The sequence below is a fragment of the Lithobates pipiens genome, unplaced genomic scaffold (genome assembly GCF_037356315.1).
Source record: "Lithobates pipiens isolate NorthernLeopardFrog02 unplaced genomic scaffold, aLitPip1_a1.2 Scaffold_11, whole genome shotgun sequence".
NCBI classification, from domain to species: Eukaryota; Metazoa; Chordata; class Amphibia; order Anura; family Ranidae; genus Lithobates; species Lithobates pipiens.
In genome coordinates this window covers 16915564-16936802 of record NW_027507696.1, presented here as the reverse complement: position 1 = coordinate 16936802, position 21239 = coordinate 16915564, and the positions used below count along the sequence as shown (strand labels likewise).

The window sequence follows — 21239 nt, the reverse complement described above, 5'->3', positions numbered from 1 at the left end:
CCCGCGGGCAGGCAGGGACTTATATATACGCCCATATGCCTGCCCGTGCCATTCTGCCGACGTATATCGTCGTGCGGCGGTCGGCAAGTGGTTAATTACATTTTTATTACTAGTAGGCCATTTAGGCCTCCCTGAAACCTGTTTGAAAAACTCACGGTTAGCAAGCCCTACATCCTCACTTTTTTAGGATAGAGTGGGGAATAGGGATGATAGGATTCAACTCGAACATCGGCTGTTTGCCAAATAGCGAACAATTTGGGGTGTTCACGGCAAATTCAAAAGCCGCAAAACACCCTTTAAAAGTCTATGGGAGAAATCAAAAGTGCTAATTTTTAAGGCTTATATGCATGGTATTGTCGTAAAAACTGTTTGAGGACCCGGATCCTGCCCCAGGGAACATGTATCAATGCAAAAAAAAAGTTTTAAAAACTGCAGTTTTTTTGGGTCTGAACATTTGCTGTTAGTCCCATTTGGGGAACACTCGAATTTGCAGTGTGTTTGGCAGGTGTTCACTTTATCCAATCAGGGTGCAGTAAAAGCTGGTTGTTAAGGAGCGGGCCAGGATGCCAGCCATGGCAACCTTAACAACTGATGAGTCATGGAAAGGGGGGGACAAGTGAGCGCCAGGGGGGATCTACCCCACAACCCTGAACTATGGTTGTGGGGGTCTGTGGACAAGGGTCTCTTCTCCACAATACTGGGCTGTGATTGTGGGGGTCTGCGGGCAAGGGGCCTATCGGAATCTTGAAGCCCGCTTTAACAAGGGGGTCCCCAGATCCCAGCCCACCTATGTGAATCAGTATGGGGTACATAATTACCCTACCCATTCACCAAAAAAGTGTCAAAAAGTAATAAATACATAAAGACAGTTTTTGACAATTCCTTATTAAAAAATAAAGAAACAATGTCCCCCAATGTAAATCCATTGTCAAACACGATGCCCGCCAAACCGCCGAAGAAGAAGAGGAAAAAAATGGGGGTGGGGGGATATGGGGGCCCCCCACTCACAGATCCCCCACAGCCCAGGGTTGTGAGAATGAGACCCTTGTCCCCATCAACATGGGGACAAGAAACTTTGATGGTGGGGAGGAAGCCCCCCCACCCCAAAGCAAGTGACCTTGTTTTGGTTCTGGAAGGGGGGTTCGCGCTCGTCCCCCCCTTTCCTGACCTGCCAGGGAGGGATAAGAAATAGCATTTTTGCTACAGCATGTTCTATGCATGCTACAGATGCACCACTTTACAGACAGACTAAGGGGACCCCACAGGCACTATATTTAAAGGAATTTTTCATTTTTATTGTTGCACTTTAAAGTGGAGTTCCACCTGGAAAAAAACTGAAAAAGTCAGTAGTTATAAATATATTTATAGTATTGTATAGTATAGTATTTATAGCTGCTGGCTTTTAATAGGGATGAGCTTCGTGTTAGAGTCGAACATACGTTCGACTCGAACATTGGCTGTTCGCCCGTTTGGCGAATTCCGAACGTTATGGGCCGTTCGTGCCAAATTCGTGTGGCGCCCACGGCCCACAATGCACTGCGTCATCGCAGTGCATTGCTGGCTCATGATTGGCCAAGCATGCACTGTGACCCCGCATGCTTGGCCAATCACAGCGCCAGCAGCGAGGAGAGCCATGATTGGCCACAGGCAGGATGCCTGTGGCCAATCATAGCTCAGGCTGTGTAGTACACGCCCCAAACTATATAAGGCCACCAGCGCGGCGGCCTAGTGTAGTGTGTTGGCGTCTGAAGCAGTTAGTGGGTGTTCTGTGTACCTTCAACACAGTACACACCGATCGTTTTCGGCCGATTTTCGATCTTGCTGTTGTGTAGTGGTTGTTGTCTGCTTGCCCTGGCCGCAGTATACACCGCTATATTCACCTCACCTATATAGCTAGTGATCTATCTTTTATAATAGAGCTTGCAGTCAGTAGTGTTAGGAGCTTGTGCGTGCTGTCTGCGTGCTCTGTACCCAGTACACACCGCTATATCCACCTACATAGCTTCTCTATTTGAGCCCACTTGCCATCTGCAGGAGTTATTGGAAGTTGTGTGTGCCTCCAGCACAGCACAATATACATCTGTATATACCCCTTTATCTCTGGTGTTCTATAAAAAAGGCATCTGCAGGAGTTAGTGGGTTTTTTGTGCCTCCAGCACAATATACACCTGTATCTACCCTTTATTGCTGTTCTCTAATAGAGGCATCTGCAGGGCTTAGTGGGTGTTGTGTGACTCAATTACAGTATACCCCTTTATCTCTGGTGTTCTATAACAAAGGCATCTGCAGGAGTTAGTGGGTGTTGTGTGACTCCAGCACAATATACACCTGTATCTACCGTTTATTGCTGTTCTCTAATAGAGCCATCTGCAGGGCTTAGTGGGTGTTGTGTGACTCCATTACACTGCTGTTTTACCCAACTCCCTTCAGGCCATTACCATGTCTGGAAGGCCAGCAAGGAGAGGCAGACAGGCGCGAGCCGATAAAAGAGGGCAAGCAGGCTCTGTGTCTAGAGACAACAGTGCTGGTCGTGGACGCGGTGCATTGTCATCAGCACGTGGCCATGGGACACGCTTGTCCTTCTTTTCGGCAGCTGGACATGTTGAACCGCAACATGCCAACGACTTGGTAGAGTGGATGACCAAGCCCTCTTCATCCTCCTCATCCTCTCTCACCCAGTCTCAGTGTACTAGCAAAGCAGCTGCCAACGCATCCTCTTCCCTCCTCTCAATGTCATCATCAGTGACTCCTTCCCTAGACCCACCACGTCCTCCTGAGGAGTCTCCTGAACTCTTTGAGCACAGTGTTGGGTACATGCTCCAGGAGGATGCCCAGTGTTTTGTGGGCTCTGATGATGACACTCAGCTAGAGGAAAGCAGTAGCGTGAGCGCAGAGAGAGGGGATGCTCAAGAAGGACAGCAATCTGGCAGTCATGTTCCACAAGCTGCAGCATACTGCCAGGTTTGCTACAGCGATGAAGAGGGAGGGGATGATGAGGGCACTGACTCCACGTGGGTGCCTGGTAGGAGAGAGGAGGAGGAGGAGGAGGAGGAGGAGGCACATGTCCAACGAGGCAGGATGCCCTCCGGGGGCCAGCTTAGGGGCAGCACACCGACTGAATCACACCGCAGAGCTCTGCCTGTGCAGGGCGCTGCCTCTGCGCGTTATTCTAAAAGTTTTTTGGTGTGGGCCTTTTTTGAGATGAGTGCATCAGATCGCACCGCTGCTATTTGCAACATATGTCTCAAGCGTATCTCACGTGGCCAAAACATCAGCCGCTTGGGCACCACATGCTTGACCAGACATATGTTGACCTGCCATGCAGCTCGTTAGCAAGCGTACCTCAAAGACCCACACCAAAGAACAAAGCGGACCTCTCCTTGCTCCTCATCAGCTGGCATCTCCAACCCCACTAGACCTTCAGTCCTCTCTGAAACCTGCTCTGAGAGGAATGAAGGTGTAGAATTAGGTGTGTCACAGGCAAGTGCTTCTGGGAACTCTGCTAGCGGTACACCCACGTCCGATTATAGCAGGCAAATGTCCCTGCCCCAGCTGCTGGACCGGCGAAAGAAGTTCACTCCCAGCCATCCACATGCCCAGCGGTTGAATGCTAGCTTGGCTAAATTTCTAGCACTTCAACTGCTGCCTTTTCAGTTGGTAGACTCGGCCCCCTTCCGTGAGTTTGTACAATGTGCGGTTCCTCAGTGGCAGGTCCCCAAACGCCACTTTTTCTCACGGAAGGCGATTCCGGCTCTCTACCGGCATGTGGAAGGCAATGTCCTTGCCTCGCTGGACAGGGCGGTCAGCGGTAAGGTGCATATTACCGCTGTCTCATGGTCCAGCAGGCATGGACAGGGACGTTACCTGTCTTTCACAGCCCATTGGGTCACTCTTCTGGCAGCTGGGAAGGATGCAGGACAAGGTGCAGTAGTGTTGGAGGTTGTTCCGCCACCACGCCTCCAAAATGCTACTATTGGTTGTGACACACCTCTCTCCTCCACCCCCTCCTCTTCTTCTTCCTCCATGGCCTCTTCCAGTGCTCTGTCCTCAGAACCAGCGGTGCTCCGTAGGCGTTCCAGGGACTACGCAAGTACACAGGCAAAACGATGCCATGCCGTGCTTGCGCTGGTTTGTTTGGGGGACAGGAGCCACACTGGGGCGGATGTTTTGTCAGCTCTGCAGGGGCAGGCCGAGAGGTGGTTGACGCCACGCCAGCTTAAGCCAGGAATGGTGGTTTGTGACAATGGCACCAACCTCCTCTCCGCCCTCCGACAGGGACAACTGACCCATGTGCCCTGTGTAGCTCACGTCCTTAACCTGGTGGTGCAGCGGTTCTTGGGCAGGTACCCCGGCTTACAGGATGTCCTGAAGCAGGCCAGGAAAGTCTGTGTGCATTTCCACCGATCATTTAATGCCTGTGCTCGGCTGGCTGAGCTCCAAAAGGAGTTGAACCTGCCCAAGAACCGCCTTATATGTGACATGCCCACCAGGTGGAACTCAACGTTGGCCATGCTGCAGCGGCTGCACATGCAGCAGAGGGCCATCAATGAGTACCTGTGCGACTACGGCACCAGGACAGGGTCAGGGGAGCTCGGTTTTTTCTCACCACGCCAGTGGGGCATGATCAGGGATGCATGCACTGTCCTGTCACCGTTTGAGGAGGCCACAAGGATGGTGAGCAGTGACAGTGCATGCATCAGTGACACTGTACCTCTTGTCCACCTCTTGGAGCATACGATAATGGACAGGGCACTTGAGGCAGAACAGAGGCAGGAAGAGGAGGACTTCCTTGCCTCTCAAGGCCCGCTTTATCCAGACAGTGTTCCTGCTGTGCCACCCATCACACAGGAAGAGGATGAGGAGGAGGAAGAGGAGGAGGAGGATGATTGTGTCAGCATGGAGGTGGAGGCTGGCACTCAGCATCAGCAGGAGCAGCAGCAGCAGTCTTGTAGGGATGATTTACAGTCCCAAGAAACATGTGGACTTGTACGTGGCTGGGAGGAGGTAGCTGCGGATCATGTTGCCCTTAGTGACCCAGAGGACTCCGGACCGAATGCCTCAGCTAACCTACGCTGCATGGCCTCCCTGATCCTGCAAAGCCTGCGGAAGGATCCTCGTATTCTTCGGATCAAGGAGAGGGACCATTACTGGCTGGCCACTCTCCTTGATCCACGGTACAAGGGTAAGGTTGCCGACCTTATCTTGTCATCGCAGAGGGAGCAGAGGATGAGACATCTCCGGAAGGCCTTGCAGAAAGGTCTGTGCAACGCGTTCCCAGAGACTGGGAGGTTACAAACTCCTGGTCCTGGACAACGTGTTGCTGAGGCATCGGTCAGAAGGAGCGGTGGAGAAGATGGCCGTCTGACTGATGCTTTCAGACAATTTTTTAGTCCGCAGCCCCAAGGTATGATCGGTTCCAGCAACCATCGCCAGCGTCTGATTTACATGGTGCAGGAATACCTAGGGGCAAGGTCAGACTTGGACACCTTTCCCACCGAAAATCCTCTGGCTTACTGGGTCTTGAGGATGGATCACTGGCCAGAGCTTGCACAGTATGCAATTGAGCTACTGGCCTGTCCTGCATCCAGCGTTCTTTTCGGAACGCACCTTCAGTGCTGCTGGTGGCTTTGTTACCGATCACAGGGTGCGCCTGTTCACCGAATCAGTTGATCGACTGACCTTCATCAAGATGAATCAGTCTTGGATCACCCACAGCTACCAAGCACCTGAAGCTGATGTAACCGAATAATTTTTTTTGAAATATCACATCCCTTCAAGACTGCCTATGCTGATACTGAGTGACTGTCCTGTTATGTTGATTGTCTATCCTCTTCCTCCTCCGCTGATATGTTGGAAGAACATTTCTGGTTCTGGGTGATGCCATTAGCCCAATTTTTCTGCCCCTGTTTAACAGGGGCGTTTAAGTACAATTTTTGATGCAATGCTTTGCAGCAGGGCTAATTCCTGCAATAAAACTAGAGTATATGGGGGAGGTTGCAGTGTCGTGGCACCAGCACCAGTGCCTAAGGCCCAATTTTTCTGCCCCTGTTTAACAGGGGCGTTTAAGTACAATTTTTGATGCAATGCTTTGCAGCAGGGCTAATTCCTGCAATAAAACTAGAGTATATGGGAGAGGTTGCAGTGTCGTGGCACCAGCACCAGTGCCTAAGGCCCAATTTTTCTGCCCCTGTTTAACAGGGACATATAATTACAATTCTTGATATAATATTTCACAGGAGGGCCCGTTCCTGTGCCCACCCAGAGTAACTGTGAGGACTTATAGTGTTGTGGCACCAGCACCACAACCACCAAAGGTCAATTTTTCTACCACTGTTCAACAATGGCATGTAATTACAATTCTTGATATAATCGTTCACAGCAGGGCGCTCCAGCGCCCAGTAAGAGTCACTTTGAGGGCTTACAATGTTGTGGCAAAACCAACACCTTGTTCCGCCATTTCTGCAGAGCATATAGGGCAGGCCCCTACTTTCAAACATCCAACTTACAAACATCTCCTACTTGCAAACGGAAGGAGACAACAGCAAGTGAGATGAAAAAAGATGGACGACAAAACAAATTATACAGGGGTGATAACCCTTCCCTATGTTTTCCAAAAAGCTTAAAAATAGTTTTTTTGACTGGAGCTACACTTTAAAAATGTACCAGTTGAAAATTACAAACAGATTCAACTTAACACAACAAACCTACACAGTCCCTGTCTTGTTTGCACCGCCTGTATACTGCTGTTCTGAGTATATAGGGCCTGGGGGCCACACGCACTTCCTTTTTTTAATATGGGTACAGGGTTCCCCTTGATATGCGTACAAGACCCAAAGGGGCTGGTAATGGGCAGGGAGGGCTACCCATGCCATTTTTCTCAATGGTTTTCAACCATATTGCGGGAACCAGATATAACATTAAAACCGCAAGCAGTTTTCAATGATGTTATTTCTGTTTAATGTCATTTTGTGCAGGGACTGTTCTAAACACGGGAAACACGTGGCACTTCACAGGCATACTACAGACACCCCCCAGGCACCATATTTAAAGGAATATTTCACTTTTTTTTCACTTTAATCATCATTAAAATCAGTGCTCCCGCCAAAACGGCCATTTTTAAAAACATTTTAGGCATTGACCCATGTCCCCTGGGGCAAGAGCCAGGTCCCCAAACCCTTTTTATAACAGTATCTTGCATATTAGCCGTTAAAATTAGCACTTTTAATTTCGAACGTTCGAGTCCCATAGACGTCAATGGGGTTCTAAAGTTCATTCGAATTTGGGGTCCGTTCGAAAGTTCCTGTGCGAACCGAACCGGGGGGGTGTTCGGCTCATCCCTAGCTTTTAACCACTTGCTTGACGGAGCACTTAAACCCCCCTCCTGCCCAGATCCTGCAGTCATGCAACACTGTACCCAAATTACATTTTTATAATTTTTTCCCCACAAATAGAGCTTTCTTTTGGTGGCATTTGATCACCACTGCATTTTTTATTTTTTGTTAAAAAAAAAGAAAAAAGAACAAAAATTTTGAAAAACAAAACAAAACAGTTTTATATACTGTTATATAATTTTGCAAACAGGTAATTTTTCTCCTTGATGAATTGATGTATGCTGATGAGGCTGCACTGATTGACACTAATAGGCTGCACTGATGGGCGTTAATAGGTGATACTAATGGGCACTGATAACGCGGCACTGATAGGTGGCACTGGTGGGCACTGATGAGGCAGCACTGGTGGGTGTTGATAGGTGGGGAGGACGTCTATTGACCGCCTCCCGACAATGTAGGTCTGTGCTGTAGCCAGCCTTCGACAATAGCATGGATGGGAAGGGGTTAATACAAAGATACTAACCTGTCCAGGGAGCCCACGATGTCGGCACCCAAAGCCAACCCATCCCTCAGCTCCAGTTGCAGGTGACGGCGTCCTTACTAAGGGAAACAGGAAGTAAAGCCTTGTGGCTTCACAGCCTGTTTCCTACTACGTGTTCTGAATGGTCCCTGCTGTCTTCTGGGACCTGTGTGTCTCACAGAAGGCAGCGAGGGGGGGAGGAGGAGGGGCCAGACATTGCGTCTTTCACCACACTGAGTTTGATGATCTTTCCCCAGAGGTGGGAGCAGATACCAGGATTTGACAGGTATCCGTTCCCCCCTCCCCCCGAAAGGTGTAAAATGTGGCACCAGAGGGGGGGGGGGGGGGGGAATCCAATCCACGGAAGTTCCATGTCTGGGTAGAACCCTGCTTTAAACATCATTAAAATCATTACAACTAAAAAAACAATATTTAAAAAAAAAATCTTTTTGCATTGATACATGTTCCTCAGGGCAGTAGCTAGACCCCCTTTTATGGCCAATTACTTGCACATAAGCCTTGATTTTTCCTGTTCAGCTCCCATAGACTTTAATAGGGTTCGCTATTCGGATGATTATTATTATTATTATACAGAAATTATATAGCGCCGACAGTTTGTGCAGCACTTTGCAACATTTGGATAGACAGTACAATTACAATAAAATACAGGAGGATTCAGAGGGCCTTACTCGTTAGAGCTTACAATCTTGGAGTTTAGAACTTTCCTCCTGTTCGGGAGTTCTGCTGCGAACCAAACAGGGGGGTGTTCAGCCCATCTCTAGTCCTGAATGGGCCCTAAGCCCCCATTCACATTGGTGTGACTTGTCATGCAATTTAGCAGGTCAAATCTAATGACAAGTCACACCCTATTGTCGGCAATGGAACTGTTCAAATCATTGCGACGCTGACTTTGCGGTGCCGCACCGATTTGAAAAAGTAGTTCCTGCACTACCTTTGCCGATTTCAGGTGCGACTTGCATAGACATCTGCGCATTCAGTAACGTTCTTTAATGGGTATGATAATCAGGTAGAACAGGCTGGATGATGCTGATCGGTACATTCACAAGATTAGCTTCAGATGTGTTTCTTGCGAGAATAACATTTGTTAGATAACATGTTTAGTAATTCAGTTGTATAAAGAAATAGACAGTAAGTTAAGGTAAATTGCTAACAAAAAAATGCATTATCTGTATGCATTATGTATGCACTTGCCTTTATGTGTGATATGCTTGCATTAGACTCATTAACCTCTTAGGGAACAGAGCCCAGATGGCATTCCACATAGGGTTTATTGAACCCTATGCCAATGTGTTGGCAATATACGTGTGTTTTCACAATGGATGCTGAATGGAGCTATTAGGACATGTCTGATTGTCTACTGTTTAGCATTCACTGTGAATAATAATGTGTCTTTCTGTCTTGCCATGATGTTCCTTCTCTCAGAACTGTAATACTTTGCAGTATAAGCTTAATCTCTGTGACAATTGTTACTGTTTATGTGAATATGAACAAATAAAAAATGCAATTCCTTCTGACATAGAGGTAAATAGGCGATTGGCATTTTCTGCCCCCCCCCCCCCCCCCTTATATGCTTAAGAAATCACTTTCAAATGGCATTTCCTGCCCCTCAGTAATAAAAATGAACGAATTATAATAATGTAACCAAAAATATGCAAGCTCAGTATTGAGAACTAGAAATTAATAAAAGGATTGCAGATTTTCTGCTATACCTCCTACGTAAAGCAGAAAAAAGGAAAATTCCGCAGAGGGAGAGAGGATAGTAGAAGAGGAAAGGGCTCTAGCTCAGAGTGTGGATATGCAGCAATGTCAGTGATGTAGCTAAGGCCGGTTTGCTGAAGGAACAGCTGTTGATCAGAAGAGGAAGGTGACATTAGAATCGGCTCCAGGAAAGGAATAACAAAATGTTAACATTTATGTGAATGGAGGGGTGAGAAGGAAGAAGGTGAGCTACCGATCACGAAGGGGCAAACAGCCATCAGGACAAATTGTCTAACCTAATGTGAGATCATCACTTATCTAATTTCTAGGACTGAGCACGACCGGTTTTTCCATCAGAATAAACTCCATTCCGACGGAGTTCCCCTGAAACGGACTTGCCTACACACGATCACACCAAAGTCCGTTCATTTAGAACGTGACGATGTAAGACAGGACTAGAAAAAGGAAGTTCAATAGCCAGTAGCCAATAGCTGCCCTTGCGTCATATTTGGTTCGTTGGAACAGTATACAGATGAACGGTTTTTCCAATAGGAATTGAGTCAGTCGATAAAATTTAAAACATGTTCTATTTCTAGGTCAGTCAGAATTTTGAAAAAAAAAAAGTCAGATGAAGCCCACACGCGATCGAAATATCCGATGAAATGATTCCGTCTGACCTTTTCTGCGGAAAGTTAGGTCGTGTGTACACGGCATAACTGTTTTCATTTGCCCAATATTTCAGCAAAAATGTAGAAATTCCTGAAAATGAATGATCACCACCTTGGAGAAGTGCATTGAGGTCAATTGGGAAAGTTAAAATTGTGCTGAACTTCAGGCTTGTATTAGCAAAACACTTTAATCTTGCAATCTCATTGTATCACGTTTTCGCTTTATACTTGATGTTTTTACCCTTGGTGTCTTGGGAAATGCACCATTTTAAACCCTAAAAGCTGAAGTTTAGCTATAGATAAAATTCCCTATAGCTTTAGTGAGGAAGTACAACTTGCTACTAGCAAGGATGTTCCACATCCTTCTGTGTAAGGCAGTGGCGGCTGGTGCTCAAAATTTTTGGGGGGGTGCAAACAAACTGAAAAATTCTGAAAAATACTTAAAAAAACCCCATCAATTGCAGCCTCACTGTGCCTATAAAATTCAGCCACTTTGCCCAACAAATGCAGCCACTGTGCCATCAATTGCAGCCACTGTGCCAAGCAAATGCAGCCACTATGCCCACCAAATACAGTCACTGTGACCATCATATGCAGCTACTGTGCCCAGCATATGCAGCCACTCTGCCCAGCATATGCAGCCACTGTGCCCATCATATGCAGCCACTGTGCCCATCAAATGCAGCCACTGTGCCCATCATTTGCAGCCACTGTGCCTATCAAATGCAGCCACTGTGCCCAGCATATGCAGCCACTGTGCCCATCATATGCAGCCATTGTGCCTATCAAATGCAGCCACTGTGCCCATCATATGCAGCCACTGTGCCCATCAAATGCAGCCACTGTGCCCATCAAATGCAGCCACTGTGCCTATCAAATGCAGCCACTGTGCCCATCATATGCAGCCATTGTGCCCATCAAATGCAGCCACTGTGCCTATCATATGCAGCCACTGTGCCCATCATATGCAGCCACTGTGAACATCAAATGTGAGAAAAATGAGTGACAAATGCAGCAAATTGCACAGTAAAAAGGTGCAAACTGCAACACGCTAAAATGCATACCTCCCAACTGTCCCTGATTTGGAGCAATGTCCCTCTGTCCTTCTTTGCCCCTAATTTGTCCCTCATTTTGGTCTGATCTAAATAGTTGTATCTAAAATGCACTTTTTATATTTCAAAATAGTTTCCCAATGCTAAACCTTTCATCCAATTTCTAAATTGCTGCATTTGTAAATTTAAAAGCCAATACAGTATAAAGGAATAGGAGTGCTAAAAAAAAGTCCTTGTGGATTTAATTAACCTTTTTTTTTGTTAAATCTCCTTTAAGGGGGTGTGTCAGGGGTGTGTCCTATGCCTACATACGTTTGGAAGTAGGTGTCCCTCATTTCCATCTCAAAATGTTGGGAGGTATGTAAAATGTCTCATGAGCTACTTTTCCACATATAGGGCAGCCCATTGAAATCAATAGGATGCTCTAAGCACATGATAAAGAAGTTAAAAACCATGCTCTTCCACTACACTAGGTGTGAATATGACCGGAAAGTGAAATTGCTGTGTTTGCAGAAGGACAATAAGGCTTCATTCACATCTGTGCATTTCCAAACACGGCAAGCTGCACAGAAAACATATGTAATTAAAACAGAACTTCACTTTCTCAGTCAACTTTGATTAGTTTTAGACATTATGCTGCTAGCAGTAGTAAATAGATAGGAAAGTATATCATATTTACTTGTTTTAAACTTTTTTTTTTTTTTACATTTCTGCAGTAACTTCCTGGTTTCCAGGCCTTGCAAATGATGTCATACATCCCAGGAGTCCTCAGGAGGGAAGGAGGTTTTTTTTTCAGCTAAACACATACTAGTGCCTACATGCCTGAGCTAAGGCAAATGGATTCCAGGAAGTAAATGCTACTTGAATCATCTGCCCTTACTCAAGATGACTAGAAATTCTAATGAGTTGTTTTTAAAGTGATTTCTAAACAAAAAAAAGTATGGAGACATGAATGGATGGATGAGTTTGCTTTGATTTTTAAAAATGAATTAAACAAGGTTTTTGTTTGTGGTGCTCAAGTGTAGTGTAGTTCCACTTTAAGGTATCATAACATTCTCTTTTAAAAAGATAACTTACATTCAGGGGCGGACTGACAACTCATGGGGCCTCTGGGCAATAGGAGATTATGGGTCCCCCAGGCAATCAGAGATTATGGGGCCACACAGTATACACAAACACACACACACAGTATACAATCACACAGTATACACAGACATGTTTCTATTGGCTGAGAAGGTACTGGAGAGGTGGGGCAGCTATAATCTCAGGATTTTTAGACCAAAAGGATGTCGCTAAAGGACATTTCAGAGACAGATGTAAATAAAACACAGATTTTTACATACTGTCCCTGGTTTTACTGAGGCTGGCAACCCTGGTGGGGCTCCCTAGTGACCCGGGGCCCTCGGCAGTGCCCGAGTGGCCGAATGGTCAGTCCGCCCCTGCTTACATTGCCACCGTGATTGGACTTGAAGCCCCCTGCTAGTATATAATCCCAAATAAAACCATTCTTTGCATAACGTTCTCGCTGTCTACCAAAGATTTGTCTTGAAGACTTTTTTGAACCCCTGAGAATATGGCTGGCAGGGTTTTTAACCCCCCTTTACTGCATATCTAAGGATATTCAATTAATTATACTATACAACCTATGAGCATCAAGTTATGATAATCTTGTTTGTCCCACCTTCAAGTGTTAGACCTATTCCCTCTCTTCCTGGCTTCATTTGCTGACTCCTGCTTATTTTTGCATTTTGATGTCAGCTGTCTGTACTAAACAAGAGGAAAGGTATAAGTGAGCAGCTGCCACTGGGGACAGTGAAACAGTGCTGTAGCGAGAATCAAAGTGCATTTGAAGGTCTTTAGCTGTGCATGGTTTCACAAATTTATGATTATTCCAATGCCTCACCCTCTCAAGTGAAAGATACTGAACAAAATCTGTAATAGCTAAAGTATTAACATAATAATCAACCATTCCACAATTCAAGGTGCAGGGTAAGCCTTGAGAGAGCATTTAAGATGCATGAGAAACATATATTGGCCATAATTTTAATTTTTATGTAACCTTTGTAAGCTCCTGCATAAAGGGAATTGAGCTTGTGAGTGGCCATGATTCGAGTTGTGGATTTTAGATGAAATCTTACGTTTCTTCATAGGCAACCTAGAGCTGCAGCAGTAGCAGTTTAACTGTCGCCTCCTTCTGGGCATGAGTGCCACACAAATTCACTTTGATGGATAATCATCAACCAATTAACACATTAGCCCAAGGCAGGGCCTTTTATAAGTCCACAGGAGGGTGCAGAAAACTTTAACTTTATGTGTCGGGACTGCTTATAATACAAACATTTCATATGATTGCCATTTTCCTGCTTAGACGTTTGACAGGTCTGTGGAAGCAGCCACAGCAGCCAGAGGATAGCCCTGCCCACCGCCTGGGACAGCAGGAGAGCATTGTGAGCAAAGCCTACCCATGGACTAGGGAAAAGACTGCTGGGAGTCACTTGGAACTATGAGGGGTGTAGTCCCCAGGAGACAGCCGCTATCAAGCTAATTATTTTATGGGACTGCAAGTCCCAGGAGGACGGAGTATAGCAGGAATTAAAACCCTGGGGGTCAGGGCAGTCTTGCAAGGAAAATGAGAGGTAACAAGGGGAGTGTGCTGTTGAATTGTAGGTGCTGCCTACCTTGAGTGTTAATCACAGTGTCTAAGAGCGACTGAGTTGCCATATTTCCATGGAGATTATAGCCAACAGAGATCCAAAGACTGGAGGAGAGGGACACCACAGGTTCCACGAGAGATAAGTGCCTAGAGTCGCCACTGATGCCACCTGTTCCAGTACGAAGAAGCTTAATTACAAACTGCATAGTGGTGAGAGGCCGCTGGCCACAACTTCCTTACCCACCTCCTAAAGGGACAGCATCACCCTAAACTGGGGCATATAGTAGTTTGGAAACCATATGCCTTGTACCTTTGGACTACAACTAGACTTGAGTGCGCCAATGCAGAACTCTAGGCCCCAACAGTAAAACTATACTGACCAGTGGGAGAGATTTGGAGAGACTGAGGGACCTTTTTAGCTTTCAGTACCACTTCTTTAGTTAGGAAGAAGGGGTGGCTCCCCTTCAGTCCACCTGCTCTCACCTATCCATCAGAATGCATGTGGGGACACTTATAAGTTAGTGTTAGGTACCACAGATACCAGGGTGCCTTGACGGGGCTCTGTGGCTTACGCATGCATTTACAAATGTGTGCAGACTAAACCCCTGCTTTTAACGCATACTGTTAGACAGGTTCACTTGGTTGTCTGCCAGCTGGTTGGTAAGCTAAGCTTGTTTTTTTTCCCTGGATTTATCCTTGGCCTTGTTTATAACTTTAGTTAGGATGCACCTAGATACGGGGTTCAGGTGCAAAGACACCTGATCCTCTCATTGTTTGCGGTATTGTACAAATTTGTTTATCTGATTTGTTTATTGCTGTTGCCATTCAGTTATTGTTTTCTTGGTTGGTGTTTGGCTTGTTTGGTCTTTCTCATATAAATCCTTCTTCTTCAGGGTGTCTGAGGGTGTGGGATTGCCAGAAGGGTCATTGTCATCTAGCATCTTTATGCATCTTCAGCTCTTTCGGCGTAAGGGCTACAAGTACTTAGCCTCCTAGTTTACTGTCCATTATAGTTAAATAGTGGCTTGTTGCTCATAATTGTTTATCTAGTTTGTTCATTTTCTTATGATTTATGGTACAAACTAGAATCCTTTAATATCTAATGATCTTACCCAGTCATGCAAACACATATACACAGTAGAGCCGGCATGAGTAGATGTTGATTTACTTACCAGTAAATTATGAGAAAAATTATAAGGGAATACATACAATATTACCTCCACACAGATAGTGCCACCTGGCAATTAAACTTAGTCCATTAAGTCAGTGTTTCTCAACTCCAGTCCTCAAGGTGCCCCAACAGGTCATGTTTTCAGGCCATCCATTATTTTGAATAGGTGATTTGATCAGTTTCACTGCCTTAGTAATTACCACAGTTGTTTCATCTGAGGGAAATCTTGAAATCATAACCCGTTGGGGCGCCTTGAGGACTGGAGTTGAGAAACACTGCTTTAAGGGAAGGATGCTAACCACTTTATGTGTTTATAATGTTGGTAACATAATTTAGTAAAGTATCTTGTGGCACTGATGTATGGCTACAGTGTTTTGATGTGCAGAATACTTATTAATCATATTAAAAGGTAATATGAAAGCATCATCAAGCGGCTTCTCCTCATTTATTACCTTCCTCTGAGTTCAAGTTTCAAGTTTGTTTTTTAACACCTTATACTGGGTATCCTATGTCAATTACAACAGAGGGGTATCCTGGTGAATTGCTCTTAACAGATCTTCCTTGAAGTATCTTGTGTCTTGAAACAGTCAGTGATAAATGATATGTTGCAGCATTTCCCCTTTCAGTGCTTTACATGTATATGATATAACCCTCTCTATCTTGATACTTGTACATGGACCTCTGAATCACTGAGAAGAAGGGAAAGCATATTCATAGCTATCAGACCTTTGATGCGTAATATGGCATTGCTGAGTGTCTGTGGCTGGGATAGAGAATCTACAGGTCAACCAGGAGAAAGTAATCTTTGTTTATTTCCAAATTTTATGTTAGGTGCTCCTCGTGTTCTTCCATCTGCTGACAAGCTTTCTTCTTCTCACCATCGCAGCACTGATCCCCCACCACCAGAACATGGCACTACCACTCTTGCCTTTAAGTATGCAGATGGTGTGGCTGTTGCAACAGACTCACGTTCCTCTGCCGGAAATCTCGTCTGCAGCCCTGACAGCCGTAAAGCCTTCCTTGTGCATAGTCATTTGCTGGCCACAACTTCTGGGAGTTCTGCCGATTGCCATTTCTTCAGAAGAGCTTTGTCCAGAGAGTGCAGGCTCTACCAGGTGCGGAATGGGTACATGCCAAGTGTACGAGGAGCAGCAAAAATGCTGAGTGTCCTGATGATGCCATTCCGTGGAACTGATGTCTGTGCTGCCGTTACTTTATGTGGCTGGGATAGAGATGGCCCTTGCATCTGTTATGTATATAATGATGGAACTCGCCTCTGCTCAGATATCCTGTCGGTTGGATCGGGCTCTCCATTTGCCTACAGCATTATAGATCAGGGATATAAACCTGGAATGAAGGAAGAAGAAGCCCGCCAGCTTGCTAGAAGAGCAGTGTGCCATGCAGGCCGAAGAGATGCCTATTCTGGTGGATTAGTGGATGTGTACTGGGTGAGAAAAGGAGGCTGTGAAATGGATCCTAGAGAAGACTTGTCACAACTGTATGAGCGTGTAATAGAAGAAGAAAAGAAAATGATAAAGACAGTGTGCAGCAGTTGTCCTCTCCTAAATTCTGACTAAAATGGAATAAACCCTGTTAGCATTTAACACGATAAAGTAAATATAACAGCAATTACTATGACCATGTTGTTGAATGTGCTTTAATATTTATCTGATTTGATTTTTCCCCACAAATCAATTATCCTGCAAATCATATGCAGCGATTTTATATAATTAAAAAGTCATAGCATATCAGAATAGTCAGTTTCACATTTTCAAAGTAAACACAGGTGAGTTTGGCAAACAAAGAAAGGCATTTTTAAGCACTTTTTATAAAGCCAGCTTGAGTTAATGAATGTTAATTTAAAGAAATGTTAAGAAAAATTGAATAGAAGGGGTGTAATATTTTTCTTTCCTGGAAAAAATGCTGCTTTCAAATTTCCTCCAGTGCCACTGATAATTGTGGGAGCCTAGACATTTGATCATGGGATCTCTGCTATAGGAGAGGATCAGTGTTCAGAAACCCTCCATCCTGACGTATCTTGTGTTCAAATGCTTTAGGTCATATGGCTGGCACTAGAAGGAACTTAGAACTTTCCTTCAGGGAGGAAATGTTTTTCAGGCTAATACTCCTTATTTTTCCATGCTAGCAAGACTTCAGGTGCAGTGGGTATCCTTGAAATTAGTATTTCAGCACATTTGATTGTAATGGCATTCAGAGATATCTGGTCACCTTAGTGGAATTTATCCAATAACTAATAGTTGCTTTGCACTCGACAAACACACAACCTTTTTGCTGCTTATTTTGAACAAAGTGAATCTGGTGCTGAGTTTAATTTGCCTAATAAGGCAGGGCTAAAGCCAAGGAAGTTGTCGTTTTAGCCTCTGTTTGATCTGCAGTTGCCATGGTGCCACATGTGATCACCAGCCATTTGATGGCTTGACAGTTCATTTGAGAATTAACGTATACGTATACTAGTAACTGTAACAGTTATTCATGGCATGCCTTGAATGTAATGTTTTGGCGAACAGTGGAAATAACGTCTCTAATTATAACCTTCTGTCAACCCTCAAATGTCTGTTGTTATTTTATGCTAGGAAGGCATTGCATTAAAATTAAAATTGAAGGAGGACTTACCTTCAATTTTTGGAAATCCTTAATTAATACAGCCATGTCCCTTTATAAAGTTACTTACCTGTTTCGTGGGCGCCCCTCATAAATATAATAGAGTTTGGGACCTTTGGCTTGATTTCTTTTCCACTAATGAAATGTACAGTAAATATCTCATTTGTCTCTCAGGAGTTGTCTTTTGCATGGCCCTTCAGGCCCTGGGATGGGAATATCTACTTGTCCCTTATAACTGCAATATTTGGGGTCAGTGTTGGGACTGTCATTTTCCCCCCATTGTGTCCTTTCCGAATTGGTAACTTGAACACCAATTATATGATCTTTGCCGCTGTGATATTTACTTTTGTATATTGTACAGAGCAGATATTGTTTTTTAGTGCCTCTTAAGGCTTTCTATTTTAATTTTTTTTGCTGTTATTGTGTATTTCGAGCCGGTGTTTTGTCGAGAAGTGCCCACTATCGAGAAGTGCCAGGTATGTACTGCGCATGCGCCATACGGAACAGCTGATTTGCCAATCAGCTGGGCTGACGTAACCAGGGCGCATGCGCACATCATAGGAGGAATCTCTCGATGGGAAATACCATTTCGCAGCCACATTTTAAACCTATAGAACAGCGGGAGAGACCGTAGTTCTCAGACTGTGCATCACTGCTGCTGGAGGGCGGCTAGTGGCTGTGTCGAAGAGCTGTTTTTGTCTATGTTGCAACCCGTCTTTTCACACAAGCAGAACTGGCCACAACATCGAGGCACAATGTGAGAACTACGGTCTCCCCCAGCTGTTTGTATAGGTTTAAATTGTGGCTATAAAATGGTATCTCCCATTGAGAGATGCCACCTACAATGTGCGCTTGCACCTGGGTCACGTCACTCCAGCTGATTGGCAAATCAGCTGAAGTGTGGCTCCCTCCTGCGCATGTGCAGGAACTATTCGATGGGCACCGGGAATGCCCGAGGCTCTGTTTTGTATTGAATGCACAGCTCAGTTTACAATCCAGGAACAGATCCTGTGTGCCAGGATGACTGAACTGATGTCTTCCTAAACTGGCCAATAGAGATGACCATAGCCCAGCACCCACAAGAAGCCAGGTAGAAGGTGTTGGTAAGGGACTTCAGACTGTTGAAGGAGACGTAACTATGGTGAACTATAGTGCCTCTTTAAAGTGTAATTCAAGTGGTTATAATGTCAGAAGGTTTTTTATCGTAATGCATTCTATGCATTATGATAAAAAGCCTTCTTTGTGCAGCAGCCACTTCAGCACCTCCTAATACTTACCTAAGCCCCATCTATATCCAGCTATGTCCATGAATGCCTCGGTCGTCCAGGACTCTCCCTCCTTATTAGCTGAAACACAGCAGCATTGGCTCCTGCTGCTGTCAATCAAACTCGATTAGCCAATCAGGAGGGGGGAAGGGGGTTGAATCAGGGCTTTGTGTCTGGATAGACACAGGGAGCTGTAACTCGGCTCGGATGTCCCCATGGCAAGCTGCTTGCTGTGGGGGCATTTGATAGGAGGGAAGGGCCAGGAGCTCAGAAGAGGGACCCAAGAAGAGGAGCATCTGGGCTGCTCTGTGCAAAACCATTTAACAGAGCAGGTAAGTATAACATGTTTGTTACTTTTATGGAAGAAAAACAAGACTGCAATCACTTTAAACCTATTGATTGAACTTTTCCCAAAACAGTTACAGTCAAGGCATGCCATGAATGATAACTGCCACAGATGCTTGTGTTCCTAATGGAACTGTCAAGCCATCAAGGTGCCTTAGCTGATCACATGTGCAGTACCATAGCACCTGTAGGAGGGTTTAGTTTAGTTTAGCTGAACTCTAGGCAAAAAATGTTTTTCCCATGTAGTGGGGCTGTGCTTGCACTGCATGGGTTAACTACTCATTTTTGTCTAGGAGTATGAAAAGACGAGTTATAGATAAGATACTCACCTAATCCTCTGATCCTCCCCGCGTGAGACCGGTCCCTGCGATTCCTGCCTCCCCACGGTCCAGTGGTCTTGTGTGGTGGACTGTTCCTGACATCACACCCATAGACCAGCTCTGGATATGAAGATGTAATGAACAGGCCACTGCTGGATGTAGGGCAGCGCCGTTTTCCAGAGGATCGAAAGATTGTTTGAGTATAGGCTCTGTGTTCATCCCTAGACAAAACGAGCAGTAACCCCATGCAGTGCAGGCACAGCCCCATTGCATGGGGGAAAAAAAATTGCCTGCAGTTGGGCTTTAAGTACTTTGAGCTGTAAAACTAGCTGATGATTTTTAACCCAGCCTTACATTTTAAATGTGCAACAGTTATCTGTTTTGACTGTTTTTGCTGCATGCACTGTCCAATTAATGAACAAATCATCGTTACTAATACTATTAGTATCTAATGTCATGAAAACTGACGAGATGTCCCAGCTGGTGTATCACAGTATTGAAGCCCAAATACAACAGCTTCAAACACACACAATAGGATCAATATATAGCGTGCTGACCAACAACCAGATCTTAGCAATGACAAATGTTTGCAGATTGGTCCCTATATTAATTGCCAGGCACCAGGCTAGGGGTACAAATTTCTCTTCTAATAGGTACCCTCTCTCTTGTCAATTAAAATGAATACTGGAGTGAAATATTATATCAATGTGTTACTACTTGTTTAAAAGATTTTTTAAATTGAAATAATGATTGATTGACAATGGCAGTTAAAATGTTTTGCACTTTTCCGTTTTAATTTTTAACATATGCGTCTGTCCACTGGAGCTTACTGCATTTTTATTTGTTTCAGGAAGCTAGCAATGGTGTTTATCAAGAGAATTTTTATCCATTTAGTGTTACATTGCATGTGAGATTTTTGGTCACCTAAAGCCCAACTCCAGGAAATGAAAAAATCCCCACCTCCCCACACTGGAAGGGTTATATGCTCATTTAGCCTAGGGGCAGAGGATTAAGGAGTAAATACTAATGCCTAGTACACACTAGTATTTTTGTTTTTTCCCCCCCCCCCCGTTCAACCAAGCAGGATGGTTGAACAAACAAACCATTGTTTGTTCAACCAAGCTGAACAAACAATATACCTGACTGCTCCAATGTTAGTACAGCCAAAACACTCTGGTCAACGCTCTCAACCATTGGCTGAGACTACTGATCAGGAGCCAGGCGGTAGACCTTTACCGGTCATGCCCCATCGACCAGAAGCCGGCTGAACTATTTAAATTTGGATCAGTTGAAAATGGATTAAAATTCTGTGTGAAGAATAGCTGGTTGTTAAGGAGTGGGCCAGCAAGCCACATCCTTATCAACCGATGACTCATCAGCTGTCAGCAGACTTCCCCACTGACAGCTGAATATAACAGTATTGCCGGCAAATAAAAATTCAGAAAAAACAACAACGTTGGGTCCCCCCCAATCCATAACAGGCCCTTCAGGTCTGGTATGGATTTAGGGGGAACACCACACCAACCCCACTCCAAAAGCACTCCCCCTCCTGGACCATAACAGGCCACACACC

At 45.1% G+C, this 21239-nt stretch overlaps 1 protein-coding gene across 1 annotated transcript; it reads left to right on the top strand.

The window, feature by feature from the left end:
- Positions 1-15674: 15674 nt before the first annotated feature.
- Positions 15675-17685, top strand: LOC143960371 (proteasome subunit beta type-11-like). Its single transcript, XM_077468909.1, has one exon. It carries the CDS (start codon positions 15846-15848, stop codon positions 16689-16691), a length of 846 nt encoding a protein of 281 aa, XP_077325035.1. The 5' UTR covers positions 15675-15845; the 3' UTR covers positions 16692-17685.
- Positions 17686-21239: the final 3554 nt, after the last annotated feature.

Excerpts from the sequence above, each read along its gene's own strand:
- LOC143960371 (XM_077468909.1), top strand. The coding sequence starts at position 15,846 with ATGCGTAATATGGCATTGCTGAGTGTCTGTGGCTGGGATAGAGAATCT.